Source organism: Engraulis encrasicolus, chromosome 23 (genome assembly GCF_034702125.1).
Source record: "Engraulis encrasicolus isolate BLACKSEA-1 chromosome 23, IST_EnEncr_1.0, whole genome shotgun sequence".
In the NCBI taxonomy this organism is placed as follows: Eukaryota; Metazoa; Chordata; class Actinopteri; order Clupeiformes; family Engraulidae; genus Engraulis; species Engraulis encrasicolus.
In genome coordinates, this window is record NC_085879.1 from 21,355,466 (window position 1) to 21,368,407 (window position 12,942).

General features: G+C 44.9%; 2 protein-coding genes across 2 annotated transcripts; one reads left to right on the forward strand and one right to left on the reverse strand.

The window, feature by feature from the left end:
* Positions 1-3,691: 3,691 nt before the first annotated feature.
* atoh1b (atonal bHLH transcription factor 1b) lies at positions 3,692-5,152 on the forward strand. The gene has a single exon (XM_063190006.1). The coding sequence runs from the start codon at positions 4,002-4,004 to the stop codon at positions 4,809-4,811; it is 810 nt and encodes a 269-aa protein (XP_063046076.1). The 5' UTR covers positions 3,692-4,001; the 3' UTR covers positions 4,812-5,152.
* Positions 5,153-5,480: 328 nt separating this feature from the next.
* dok3 (docking protein 3) lies at positions 5,481-12,735 on the reverse strand. Its single transcript, XM_063189861.1, has 6 exons — positions 12,676-12,735; positions 10,894-11,202; positions 10,424-10,514; positions 8,194-8,363; positions 5,887-6,569; positions 5,481-5,631 (listed from the first exon to the last, which is right to left on the reverse strand). Exons 1-6 carry the CDS (start codon positions 12,733-12,735, stop codon positions 5,481-5,483), a joined length of 1,464 nt encoding a protein of 487 aa, XP_063045931.1.
* Positions 12,736-12,942: the final 207 nt, after the last annotated feature.

Genomic DNA, 12,942 nt, shown 5'->3' on the forward strand with positions numbered 1-12,942 from the left:
GTAAAATATTTTTTTACGGGTTAGATGCTTCCACTGGCACTGGCAGTACAAATCCACACAGCTCAGCAACTCCAGTATTAAACCACCAATCTCGCGCACATATCCTACTCGCACTAACCGTTCTCGGTTTTATGTCGCAATCATTTAAACTTCAAAGGTTTACTTGCACATGGCATGTATTTCGCATTCCAGGCACCAAATGAAGGCAAATTTATTTCACGGCTGTCCTTGGTCAGTGACTAATAACACTTAAGCCATGTATGAAGAACCGAGAAACAGGGGATTAAAGGGTTTGCATTTAAGCAAACGCAATATCTAATGCATATCATAAATGTAAACCACATAGGCCTACCATTAGGCTCTACCCTCAGTTTTCTCCATGTGCCATCACTGATCACGACACGAACAGTACACTAGTGGCATCTGCTGGCTTAACCTGATATTACAAGCAATTCTCCATCCCGATTCCATTTCTTCCCCCGGCTCGCAGTGAGCACACTCTCCATTGTTGTCGGTGCCATGGGCCATTACATCCAATCAAGATCATCAGGATTCTCGTGGACAATTCCAATTCCGCTTTGTGTAAATCGCGGACAGGTGTCCCCTGTCTGGTCGCGTTAGCCTATTGTTTGTTTACAGGTTACTCCGTCTTATTATTATGCTGGCACCGTGTGGCACTCCTCCTCGAGCTGCCTCCAGTCTCCAGCCCGCGTGCCCAAGGTCACGGAGATTGCCAGCAACATCCCGCCGGCCATATGTCGCTGAGGCAGCTTATCTTCGCTGGAGCAGACTCACTCTCTACATTGGAATATTATCAGCTGTTAACATCATTTTACTGCATGCAATTCTAAAATACCATCACACCGAGCTTGCAACTCGCAACCTACCTGTTCGCATGATATATTGTGAATCCATTATTTTATTTTATTTTTTCCAAAACTGGGCTATTTGCCAAAATTATGTTGCTCGTTAATATGCATCCTACTTTATTAGTTATACCATGTATTATATATTTTGTTTTATGTATGTATTCATATTCAAATCATATTTTAAAGAGGAGCAGTCTCCACCGACCGTGTAAAACAATAATTGCAGGGTAGGCCTATTCTCCTAAAGAGAGCAAATTGTTAAAGCAGCCTACTAATAGTTGATCAATTATTCTCTCAGATAACGTTGATTTAATGAACCCCTATTCCGACAAGAATATTACTTCCCCAGTCAAAGCTAATGAGGCCACTAATTTTCTCCATTTGCAGTGTGGAGGAAACCCCATATTAAAGTTACACCGCGCGCCCCGATGCCACCTCCGTAGCTGCGGGTGTATTAGAATAATTACACGCGCACAATCCTTCGACATCAAGGGGACGCTTCTCCATGGATAGTCCACCCGTGCTCTCTCGCTCTCTCTCTCTTCTTCTGATACTATCTATTGTGTGAAAAGTGGAAGCGTTCGATCTTCTCGGGCCTTTAATTAAACCGAGCAAGGAAAAACACACACGCTCCCGTGGTTAGAGAAGGGATCATTTAGCTGTGCTTCAGTGGGTCAGGATGAAAGGGACCTATGCGCTCCCCGCCCAGTCATATTAGCGAGCGGGGTTTGATGGAGCACTTGCGCCCGGTGTTGCAGTCGGTGGATACCTCATGCATCTTTTTTCCAGGAGAACTGTCCGAAATACAGATGCCCTTTGTGGGTAACTTTTCTTCCCCCTGCACTAGGCCTGTACGCTTAATTGTAAAAGTTTTCTGGGAGTATGCCAGAGGCTTGCAATTGCAACCGTGTTCACACTCACATCGACCCAGCACACGTCTAATGGATTAAATTGCCTTCTTGTGAAGGAGGGGAAGAGAAGGGTATTCTCCCGGGAGACTGTGTGATCTTGTTTGAAAGAGAAAAAAAGTGTTCCAAGGGGGCCTCTTTTTGGATGACCTTTGACGGTCTCACACCTTCAGACAGACCCCCGCGCCACCCCGCCACCCCTGACTCTCTCCCCGCAGCAGATGGGAAGTGTGCCTCGGTATCCTCATTCCATATTCGGCAGGTCTACAGGCTGTTGCGTCGGTGGTAGGGGTTGAGAAAATTAAATATGCATGCAGAAAAAAATGAATGGGCACCCCCCGGTTGAAGAGCGTGCCCATTTATTCAAGTCGAGCAAGGCTCATTAACCCGCTGACGGGATAGCAGGTCACGCTGATTTCCTTACCAACATTTAACATCTACCGCCTGTCTCCCCCTTTGTCCGGCGCTCTCCTTTGCTCTGTGGGACCCCCTCTTCACACACGTGTACACAAACATAGAGAGATGGGGGTGCAGGTCCCCTCCCTCCCCTTCTCTCTGTCTCTGTCCCTCTCTGTCGTGCGCGCGCGCACACGCGCACGCGCACGCGCACGCGCACACACACACACACACACACACACACACACACACACACACACACACACACACACACACACACACACACACACACACACACTTTTGGAGGAGATAAACGCATAGCGCTATCTGCGATGCCACTGGATTGATCTAAAAAGTTTGTTATTTTTCTCCAAAACGATTCAGACACTTTTTGGTGATAGCCAGCGCTATACATAAATGCGCTGTGTTAATTAATCTACACGAGTTGTTTTGGTGAGTGATTAACTCTTCGTCACATGTCAAAACACAGGGAGAAAAAAGTGTGAAAGTTAAACTATCCGCCACAGCATATGGGAGACGCGCGAGCTTGCGCCGTACTGTGCGACGGGTGTCTGGGGACACCAGATGACAGAGGCGAAGTTTGCAGCCCCCCTTCTCTCTCTTTCATCGCGTTGCTCACCCACAGTTGACTTTTTAAGAAGTTTAGTATTCGCTTGACATGATCAAATGAGAGGGGTGGGGGGTTGGCGAGACCGACCGCGTTTGTGTCTCATTAGCTAATTAAGTAGCGAATAGAGCCTGCTTGGGCCTAGTGGTTGTGGACAATTGGATTGACTCCCAGAGTCTCTCTGGAGCAGGGAAACGTTTTCGTCTGTCCCTGTTAGATTATATTGCGGCTTGCCTAATGCTACAGTGGTATAAATGATTCATAGCAATGTGCGGCGTCAAAATATTTGTTATCCGGGTCCTTCCTGGCGACAGGTGTGTCTTCCCACTGGCTTCCCACCTGTTGGTTTTATTGTTCCTCAAACAACGTCTTTGAGATTGTCCACTTTTACAGTTTATTTGAGAATGTCTATATGGCACACTGATGCAGTCATTTGGATTTAAGGAATATCATTTTGGGCTTCTTAGTAGCAGTGTCTGAACAAATGTGAGTTAGCCTAATAGTAATTTTAGTTTCAAATACTTGTTTCAAATAGCCTACTTGAGTTTGAGTTTCAAATAATATTAACATTAAGTGGTCAATTGTGGCCTATACGGGTAGCCTAGGCCTACGCGTTTTCAATAGGCCATATAAGTGCCCCCCACCCCCCATCCTTTTTACTAATTGGTGGGCTTTTTTTTGGGTCCAAGCCCAAGTACATAATATTTATATATAGCTTAATATTTATAGCAGCCTATTGATAACAGTTTCGTTCCCACTATTCTAGAATTGCTTACAATACTACTTAAATCCACAGCGTCATGGCGATTTAAAATCCATTTTCCACTTCAATTCATCACAGATGCATGGACATTAAAATGCATTTAACTGTTGACCACAGTGATGCCGGATTGTACAGTCTTTGTAAAAGAGTTATAAAAGTCAACTTCCTTTTCCCAAGGGAGTGTGTCCTTTGCCATTGGCAGATCTTGCGTCGTTGGGCGGAGGAGGGTGTGGGAGACAGGGGTACTAAAGGCAAGGGGGCTCTTTGGGGTGGGGTATTGGAAGGAGCTCAACTTCACCCGAACTCCGAGCACAATTAAGAATTGTGGTCGTTAGAGTTACTCCAAAATTCAACATTTGCTGGGGAGTTGTATTTTTGGCTTGTGATAAGCCACCATCGCAGAAGATTCACCTGTTCTGACCTGACTGCTCCGTGCCATGTCATCCAAGACGAAGCACCTGAACTGGTCCGATGGGAACATCCGTGGTCGGCTCGCCGAAGTCGACCTTACGGATCCGTCCAGACTTCCACGGGATTCAAGAAGTTGGCTGAACTCCTCCACTCATCTGCACACCTACACAGCCTCCACGGGGGTGGTCGCAGCAGGCCAGTACGGGCACACGGCTATGTCTGTATCCTTGGATCCTATGTCTGGGAATACGGTGAGCGAGAAGGCGTTTGGCATGACCGCCACAGACCTGTCCGGAGGTCATGGGGACACTAGCAAGCCGCTGAATGGACCTCAGAAGCACAGGCGCGTGGCAGCAAACGCCAGGGAGCGCAGGAGGATGCACGGGCTTAACCGTGCGTTCGACAAACTCAGGAGTGTCATACCGTCTCTTGAAAACGAGAGAAAGTTATCCAAATACGACACGCTCCAAATGGCACAGATTTACATCGCCGAGTTGTCTGAGTTGTTGGACGGTATCGGGCAATCGGAGTGTCGAGGACCCAAAAGTACATGCATGCCCCAGGACAGCCTGAGACGAGAGACAACGCTTCAGACATTTTCACCTGACAGTCTGGTGCGCACGGGCCTCGTTTACGCAGTGGAGCCTAGTCCATCCAGCGTGCACCTGATGGGACACGCAGGGGACGGCGAGGACGCAGTCGGGCACTTGCTCATACTGTCAACGTCCAAATCAGATTTTACGAAGGACAAAAATGAGTGTGCCGGATCCAACGGCAGCGATGGGGAGTCTTCACACCTAAGTGATGCAGAGGACGGTCACGCCACTGCTCACTGACGAAAAAAATATTCTGTCATTCCAGTGGACTGTATCAATGCAAGACTGCACACATAAAACATAGCAACTGCTAAGAAAAATGACGACACTGTCTGTTTTAGGAGACAAATTAAACCAAATAGATGCTATAGAGATTTTACAATAGTGAACAATATCTCAAAATCCTCTGTCCATGTACTATATGAAAAAGGTGTGCAAATCTTGCACATTCTTTGCATTATCTGGATTTTAGTATAAAGACATTTTATGTACAGTATAAGCAGGCCCTTTAGTTGCACTTTATTGCTTCCACTTTAGTCCAGACCTTAGTAATGTCTTCACAAAGTTTGCCTAATGTTGTCATGAACTGTTGGGGGAAAAGATCTATTTATGTATTTTATTATGTCGAGTGTCTGTTTTTTAATGTTCAATCATTTGCTAAATAATAATAAAAAAAAACCCATCTAATTTTGTATTTATGTCTCTCATTTCTCATTTTAATAGGCAATATACATAATCAATACTCATGTTTTGATGGCAGTTGTAGAACGTTATTGACCACCTGAGCCATATCTCCTTTGTCAAAGTCCTCATTATTCCCAGTGGGTGCCACTTGGCTTGCCACTCTGATGACCGCAACAGAAGGTCACCGTAACCACTGTGCTTGTTTAATGTCCACCCAATACACGGTCACATATCCAGGCGGTTCTGATAAATGGTGCCATCAGAGTCTGCGCCGTGACTGTCTGTGCTGGGCTTGGCCGCCTGCAGCTGGACCTTGGCCAGGTCTTTGAACAGCATGTTGGCCAGCGTTTGTTTGAAGTTGACCGAGACGGCAGAGCTGGTGGTCACAATCTGAGAGCTTTTCTCTCCTCCTCCTCCTTCTGCTGCTGCTGCTGCTGCTGCTTCCTTCATGCGCTCCCTCTCCTTGCTCCAATCCCTATGTCTCTCCCTAAGCCACTCTCTCTCCCTCTCTCTTCTCAACGCCCGCTCCCTCTCCCCTTCTCTGTACTCCTTCACCACCACCACCACCTCCTCCTCCTCCTCCTGCTCCTCCTCCACCTCCTCCTCCTGCACCACCGCCCTCTCTCTCTGCATCTCCAGCTGAGCCCTTCTCGGGGACGAGGAGAGACGCGACACGGTGCTGTAGGCCGACTCGCTCTCCGCCGCCGAGCAATTAGGGGGGACCTCCTCGTACGCGGCGTGGTGATGCGCCGCGCTCAGCTTGGCGTACACCACCGAGTCCTCATTAGCGTTGCCTAAACAGTCACTGCCCAACGAGTCGCACCTCTCCTCATCATCGTCGTTGTCGTCATCGTCCCTGTCCCTGCTGCTACCCAGGGAGGGGAGGACTTGGGGCAGAGCCGGACGCATCCTGGGCGGCCTCGGTTGGGGCCTGGGCATCTCGATGACAGCGTAGATGTCTTTGTGGGTGCTAGGCTGCTGCTGCTGCTGCTGCTGCTGCGGCTTGTTTTGAGGGATTTCTGGCAGGGAGATGTTGCGGCGTGGCAGGGGTGGAGTGGTGCTCCTTGGTTTGTCGAAGGAGGGGGGCCTGGGGATGAGGGAGAGGGCTGCCGGCTGCTGCTCCAGTGGTGGTGCTGGGGGCCCGGGTCCGTGGCCGGGTCGGGACTCGTGGTGGTGTTGGTGGTGCCGACCCGTCTGCTTGGCGATGGCGTCTTCCATGGCCCAGTAGATCTCCTGGCTTCGTTTGGACAGGAAAACAAAGTGGCCCTCTCCGGATTCACAACGTCGGCCCGCCTCAATAGTGACGCCTCCATCCTGTAGCGTGGAGAAACATCAGGAGTTAGTCAGATGAGGGTTTTAATGTGCAAGTGCTTCAAAAACCTCACAACACATTTGAAAAAAAGGTTAGAAAATGTAGAGTTGGAAAGGCAAACGGTTTAGTGAATTTTCAAAGTGTTTATTTTTACGGTTGCCACGTTGCAACAAAACAACATCTTCAGAGCCATCTCACAAAACGCAAAAGAATTGTTAATTTTAAATAATTATGGTCACTACAGCTGTTCTCAAGGAACAGTACAGTAGTTTGTCAGTCAAATTAAGTTTTGTAGTCAAAACTTCGTTCACTCTGGCAAGTGGAAATTAAGATGGAAGTTATTAAAGAAAGATCACCTTTCAAAAACCAATTAAGCTGTAACAAATATCTGCTTCAGTCTTGCTACACCTTCTGAAAATATGATAACCCTACACACATTGCATATGCACTGCAAGTCTTTCTCACTGAGAAAACAATTAATCATGTACAAATCACTTCTGGCTACTCCGTGCACTGAAGTCAAGTCTAACAAGTTTTGATGTTGTTTCAGCCATATACTGTATAACATTAAAGGGACACTGTGCAGGAAATGGTCAAAAAGGTACTGCAACTTTGTTGCTCATTGAAACTGGGCTGCCTATTTCCAAATTTGATATTTACATGAAAGTTAACTAAGTAATAAACACATATTTTACAATGATATTTTCTAGTATGGTCCAAGTACAGTCATTTTTGCAGCTGAAAATGGCTATTTCTGGAAATTCAAAATGGCGGACCATGGAGAAGATCCCCCTTTTCATGTATGAAAAGTGCAATTTTTCCTGTCATAATGAATACCTAAAATTTGATGGTGGTGGTAAGTATTCATGAAACAGGTAACATTAGTGAATGGGAAGCATGAATTCTGGAAATAAACAACTAAAAATCTCACACAGTGTCCCTTTAATGCCTGTATAAGTAACTGGTAAGACATGTACTAAGCAAAATCAAACTTTTGTTAGGTCCTTACTAAGGTTATATTGATAATAAATCCCTAATTGTCCATGAACAATACATTGGCGAATACATGCCTAACAAATGTTTGATTTTGCTTAGTACATGCCTTACAAGTTACTTATACAGTATACACATTGTATGTATTAGTGCTAATAGATGTAACACTAAAATAAAGTGCTACCGATTGTGGAAGGACAAGGAGGTTGGACCACCCTTCATGTACATCATTCTCAACCTTTTTTGAATAAACTCCCCCTGGACCTCATCATAAGCCTCCCAATGCCCCTTTGACCTCATCATAAGCTTAGCCTGCCCACAACCCTTAGTATTTAAAAAAAAAATGGAATGATGCCACCCAATTGTAACTAAGCACCGCCCCATCTCATCTGTATCTTTCTCAACGCCTTCCTAGGGCCCAAAGCCCCCTGGGGTGCTGTAGAGCCCCTGTTGAGAAGCACTAATGTACATATAAGTGTAAAATTTAATACAAATAAGAACATTTGAAATTGACAATGGTAATAAGTATTCAAGAAAAGGGACAGATTTATGAATGATCAACATAATCATACCCTGGACCTTTTTAAAAAAAGAATAAAAAAGTAAGAGGGCGAAGAAAAATAAATCCCTTACCTTGACTGTGCCAAACCGCCGCAGCAGTCGATAGGGCCAGCAATAGATGACCGCGGCTGTGTCTCGGTCCAGAAGAGACAGGGCTTCTGAGCTAAGGCTAAGGCCATAGCTACCAGCCAACTGGCAGCGCAGAGCAGCCTCTGTCTGCTGAACTTTCACCTGGTACTGACCTGCGAACAGAAAGAGAACGGAAAGAGTTGTTTTGAAGAAGTAGGAATCTACACCAGCTTATTTTTATCAATGTAAAAAAAATAACAACCGAGAACAAATTAACAACACCTCATCTCAACTATGATAACACTGCTGGCCAAATAAGGGATTTTCAGTTGGTTCGAAGAGCAAAGTATGACATTCACTTCCTCATTCCGTAAGTTTAGATGAGCTTAGATTGCTTGTTCGCAAAATGGATGAACTTAAACGTATCTAATGCAAAGTGACTTACAGTTACTTACAAGGCATTGGTTACAGTCCCTGGAGCAATATGGGGTTACAGTAGGTGCCTTGTTCAAGGGCACTTCAACCATGGACGGAATTGAGGGAGGTAAGTGTAGGATTCGAACCTGCAAACCTCTGATCGTAAGACCACCTGCATAACCATTACACCACGGCTGCCCATGACAAAAGGCAACCTCATCCATAATAACACACCGTACTATTCTCAGTACATTGGTAGCGCACCTCTGAGAGGTACATTTGACCTTCAGGACTTGTGACTTGGTGTGTGTCAAAATCAAAGTCAATTGCCTATGTAAAAGGCATTTTGCCAAAGATTGAAATTGTGTTTCAGCTCTAATGTGCAATGTAATCTAAAATATACAGATATAGACATCAACAGTCTGGAAAACCGTCCATCATGTATATCGCATCTGTATTAAACATGATTATTTCATTACACAATATTGATACAGTTATTTTTAAATCATCCTACGCTTGTAAAACTGAAGCACAATGAAGTAAAGGCCATGAAAATCAACGAAATGGACTTGCAACTGGAAGGCCTGAAAGTCGGAAATGAATTAATTCCACTGTGGTAGGGTGTCGTGGGGGTTGGGTGCTGTACATGGAGAGGTTGAGTACACTAAGCAGGAATCAAAAACACACCTTTTTCCCACCAGCAGAAAAAAATGTGCACAGGATAACGATTAAATGGATATAGCCTTGTGTACCGCTGATAACACCACCACATACAAATACAACACTGACCAAATGGGGAAGTGAATGCAATGCTCCAAGACCTCAGAAGGAATCTGTTGAACATGTTTGCCAAAGGCAAAATCGTAAAGTTTAACGTTAGCGACGCCTTGGGTGTTTTAAGGAACAACCTGAACTGATCTAATAGGCTCATAGGCCCACATTGTAAAGATCTGCTCTTTTCAGTCAAAGAAGGACATTTGATTTAATATGTAAATACTGGTCACATCAAGGAGAAATGACCAGAAGTGATATTTTCATCCATGAAAACATAATATGAACAAAGTAAACATATCAAATGAGAACTGTTCACACACATATGCATGGGGAAATAAACCTAAACCAATGAGTAAAGCCACGCTCATTGGTCATTACAAAAATAAATGGCCATCAAGTCAAACTGTGAACACATTGTCTCACACAAGCACTAACCACAGTGCCAAATCAGTCCTTAATATGGTTTCCCAATGCTTCTTAAGAAACAGCACCAGCCAGACCACAGGCACAGTCTACTGCATCTCACAGCATCTACAGCACTAAACTGTAAAAAGTTCAAATGCAAAAATAGATTTCACTGGTTTCAATACCAGTCTATATTTTTTCAGCTGTGCCCCCTGCCCGCATGGTTAGAGCACACATGGTAGGCCTACAGGCCAAAAATGACATGCATAAGAACATACAGGCATGTCCTTATAATAGCTTCAATAGTTTCATTTGATTATGCTGCATGTGTGGAGAGCAGGGTCGCTGACAGCTTTGGCTGGGCCCAGGACAAAGTCAACTGAAAGGGCCCCCACCCATGAGATTGAATGTAATGAGGGCCCGGTTATGGGCCTCCCCCCCTTCTCCCTGGGTCTGGGTCTGCTGACACCTTTGTCCCCCTTTTTCGACTTCCCTGGGGGAGACCATTCAAACATATTCACACAGTTATCATCTGTAGTATTACGAGACATCCGGTTGGGCAGTGGGTGGTCACACCTTAAGTTTCTCATGCTCAACTGTTTCCGTTCGACTTAGTGTGAGGTCACAGTTTTGTTACCTGCCTTCCAAGTTGAATACAGCTCGTTTTCTGACATTGATGTGTCTTCTTCTCTGTGGATTTTTCTTGCGTCTGAAGGTCCATTACTTCTCTGCAAACACATGTGACGCACATGTGAGAACTGTACACAAAGATAAGTTTCGAGCACATCCTCTTTGATGGCTTCACCCTAACAGCACTTGACATAGCACGACACGCTGGTTATTACTCAAGAGAAGGAGCTAGATAAGAAATGCTGATAATATTAACTTCCTTTTTTTGCACCAGATGCCTTAGCACTCTACACAAAAAAGACAAAGGTTAAAATAGCAGGACATACATGTGAGAGTCTAGGTTTTGTGCAACACAGACAGACAGACAGACAGACACCACATATGACAGACACACAGACAGACAAGACAGACAGACAGTCACACTTAAACACTCAACACCACACACATTATACAGTATTAGAAGACTGGTCTGCATACCAAAAACGCCAGCTCGCAAAGAGTCTGCATCCAGTCTTCATTGCAGGGCGCCGCAAAGGTGTAGGTACGCTGAGTAGTGTTCACATCAAAGGCGCTAAACTCGTTTGGGCAGCTCTCCTCCGGGGCCGGGGAGATGCTCAGACAGTCAGTCAGTCGGATGACTCGTTTCTCCATCCTTTTGAGGCCCGGCGGTTTGGACGTGCCGCCAGAGAAGCCCAGAGGACCGTCCTTCATCTCGTACAGCTCTATCCGGCCTACGCCAGACGCGCTGGGCTGGTACAGTTGCATCCATATCCTTTTCCATGACTTCTGCAAAGTGGTTAGTCAGAGAATGTATACATGTATGGGAGGGAGGGAGTGACGGATCAAATTCTGCACAAGCACACCACACATAGTACCAACCAATCCTCCCCCTCCACTAAAAAACCCCAATAAAATAGAGACAGTGTACATGACTATGATATGATAGCATGTTTGGAAAAATAAATAAAAAAGGGTGTGCTGTGGCTCCGTGGGCTAAGGTGCCACCCCACAAAGTAAGGGACCAGGGTTCAATTCTGACCCGGGGTCATTTCCTGATCATTCCCTGATTTCACTATCTCTCTTCCACTCATTTCCTGTCAACATCTTTGAAGGTGTTTTTTCAATAAAGACTAAAAAGCCTAAATATTTCAACAAAATGCTGTTTTAAAACAAATACCAGGAAGCGAAAGGAAATTAGTAAATGACACAATTCTCACCATGTTATAAAATTGCCTATCCCCAATTTACCTGCTCTGGTTCTGGTTATATGAGGTCGTGATAACCACCACTAGTACTCTGAAGAGGCTCCACTTTGGTCCTGATCCACATGCATGATTCATGTGATATTAAATGGAGGCAATCCAAATCCAATCAGATGTGTTTCCCTTTTTAAGTTTCCTCTCCCATTTGCATTATTAATCATGTAGCAATAACACTGACATTAGTCTCCGAGAAAAAACGGCATTAATTAATTTCCAGGTTATTATTTTCGCCACAAATTAGCTGTGGTGGTGCACAATGATCCAGAAGGCCTAAATCCAAGGGCCCCACTAGACCTTTTTTTTTTGGCTGGGGTTGCGTGCCAAGTCATGTGTGCTCCATTAAAAAATGTTTTAAGGGCTTTAGTTATTTGGAAGAAAAGCTCACATAATCTGTTGGCAGTTGATGAGCAAGATTGAACTCCTAATCTAATGCTTTTATGATCTAACTAATATGCTGATTGATCTGATACATTCAGTTTCTGCAACGTATACAGCATTTGAAAAAGACATATATGCATGTGGATTAAAATAGTATTGAGTTACTTGATTTGATTACTACTGTAGGTGGTTATCAAACAGTTAAGCATACCCCAGATAAGTTTAATTCCTATTAACACCCACCACATCAGCTTAGCAAATGGTATTAAGAGAATACTACACAGGACAGAGCTGTGGTACAGTACGCTAATGCAAAGTCATGCATGGGGCTAATGAACACCACGTACAGTATGGACACCTTGCCCATGGGAACCCAAGATAAGAGTCCAGTTTTGGTCATCTCATACCTACCACATCTCTCCCCCCAGTCATTGCGTGTCCCACTCTTCAATTTCCTTTAATAATACAGGTAATGACGCCCAAAATATATAGTAGAAAAAAAAATTTCTACTCAATGGCATGTGCGACTGGTGTAGGTTTAAGAGCCACAAGGCTACCAATCCCTTTACACACACATCCATTGTTGATAAAACTGGATTTTAAAGCAGCTGACTCTTACCTTCCCGAACTTTCCGACCCCTTGAATCACCACCAAACCCTCCTTTTCAAGTATGTCCATCTCTTGACAGTTGCGGCAGCTCAGAAAGTTCAATGTGACTGCTTAGCCTTACGGAGCCTTCTGAGATAGGCAGCGCTTGCATCTCTCACGTCACACACACACACACACACACACACACACACACACACACACACACAACTTTTTTTTTTAGAGAACACTTGAGAAACTTTCCATCACGTCTAGTGGTTGTGTGGGTCATGGTGATGG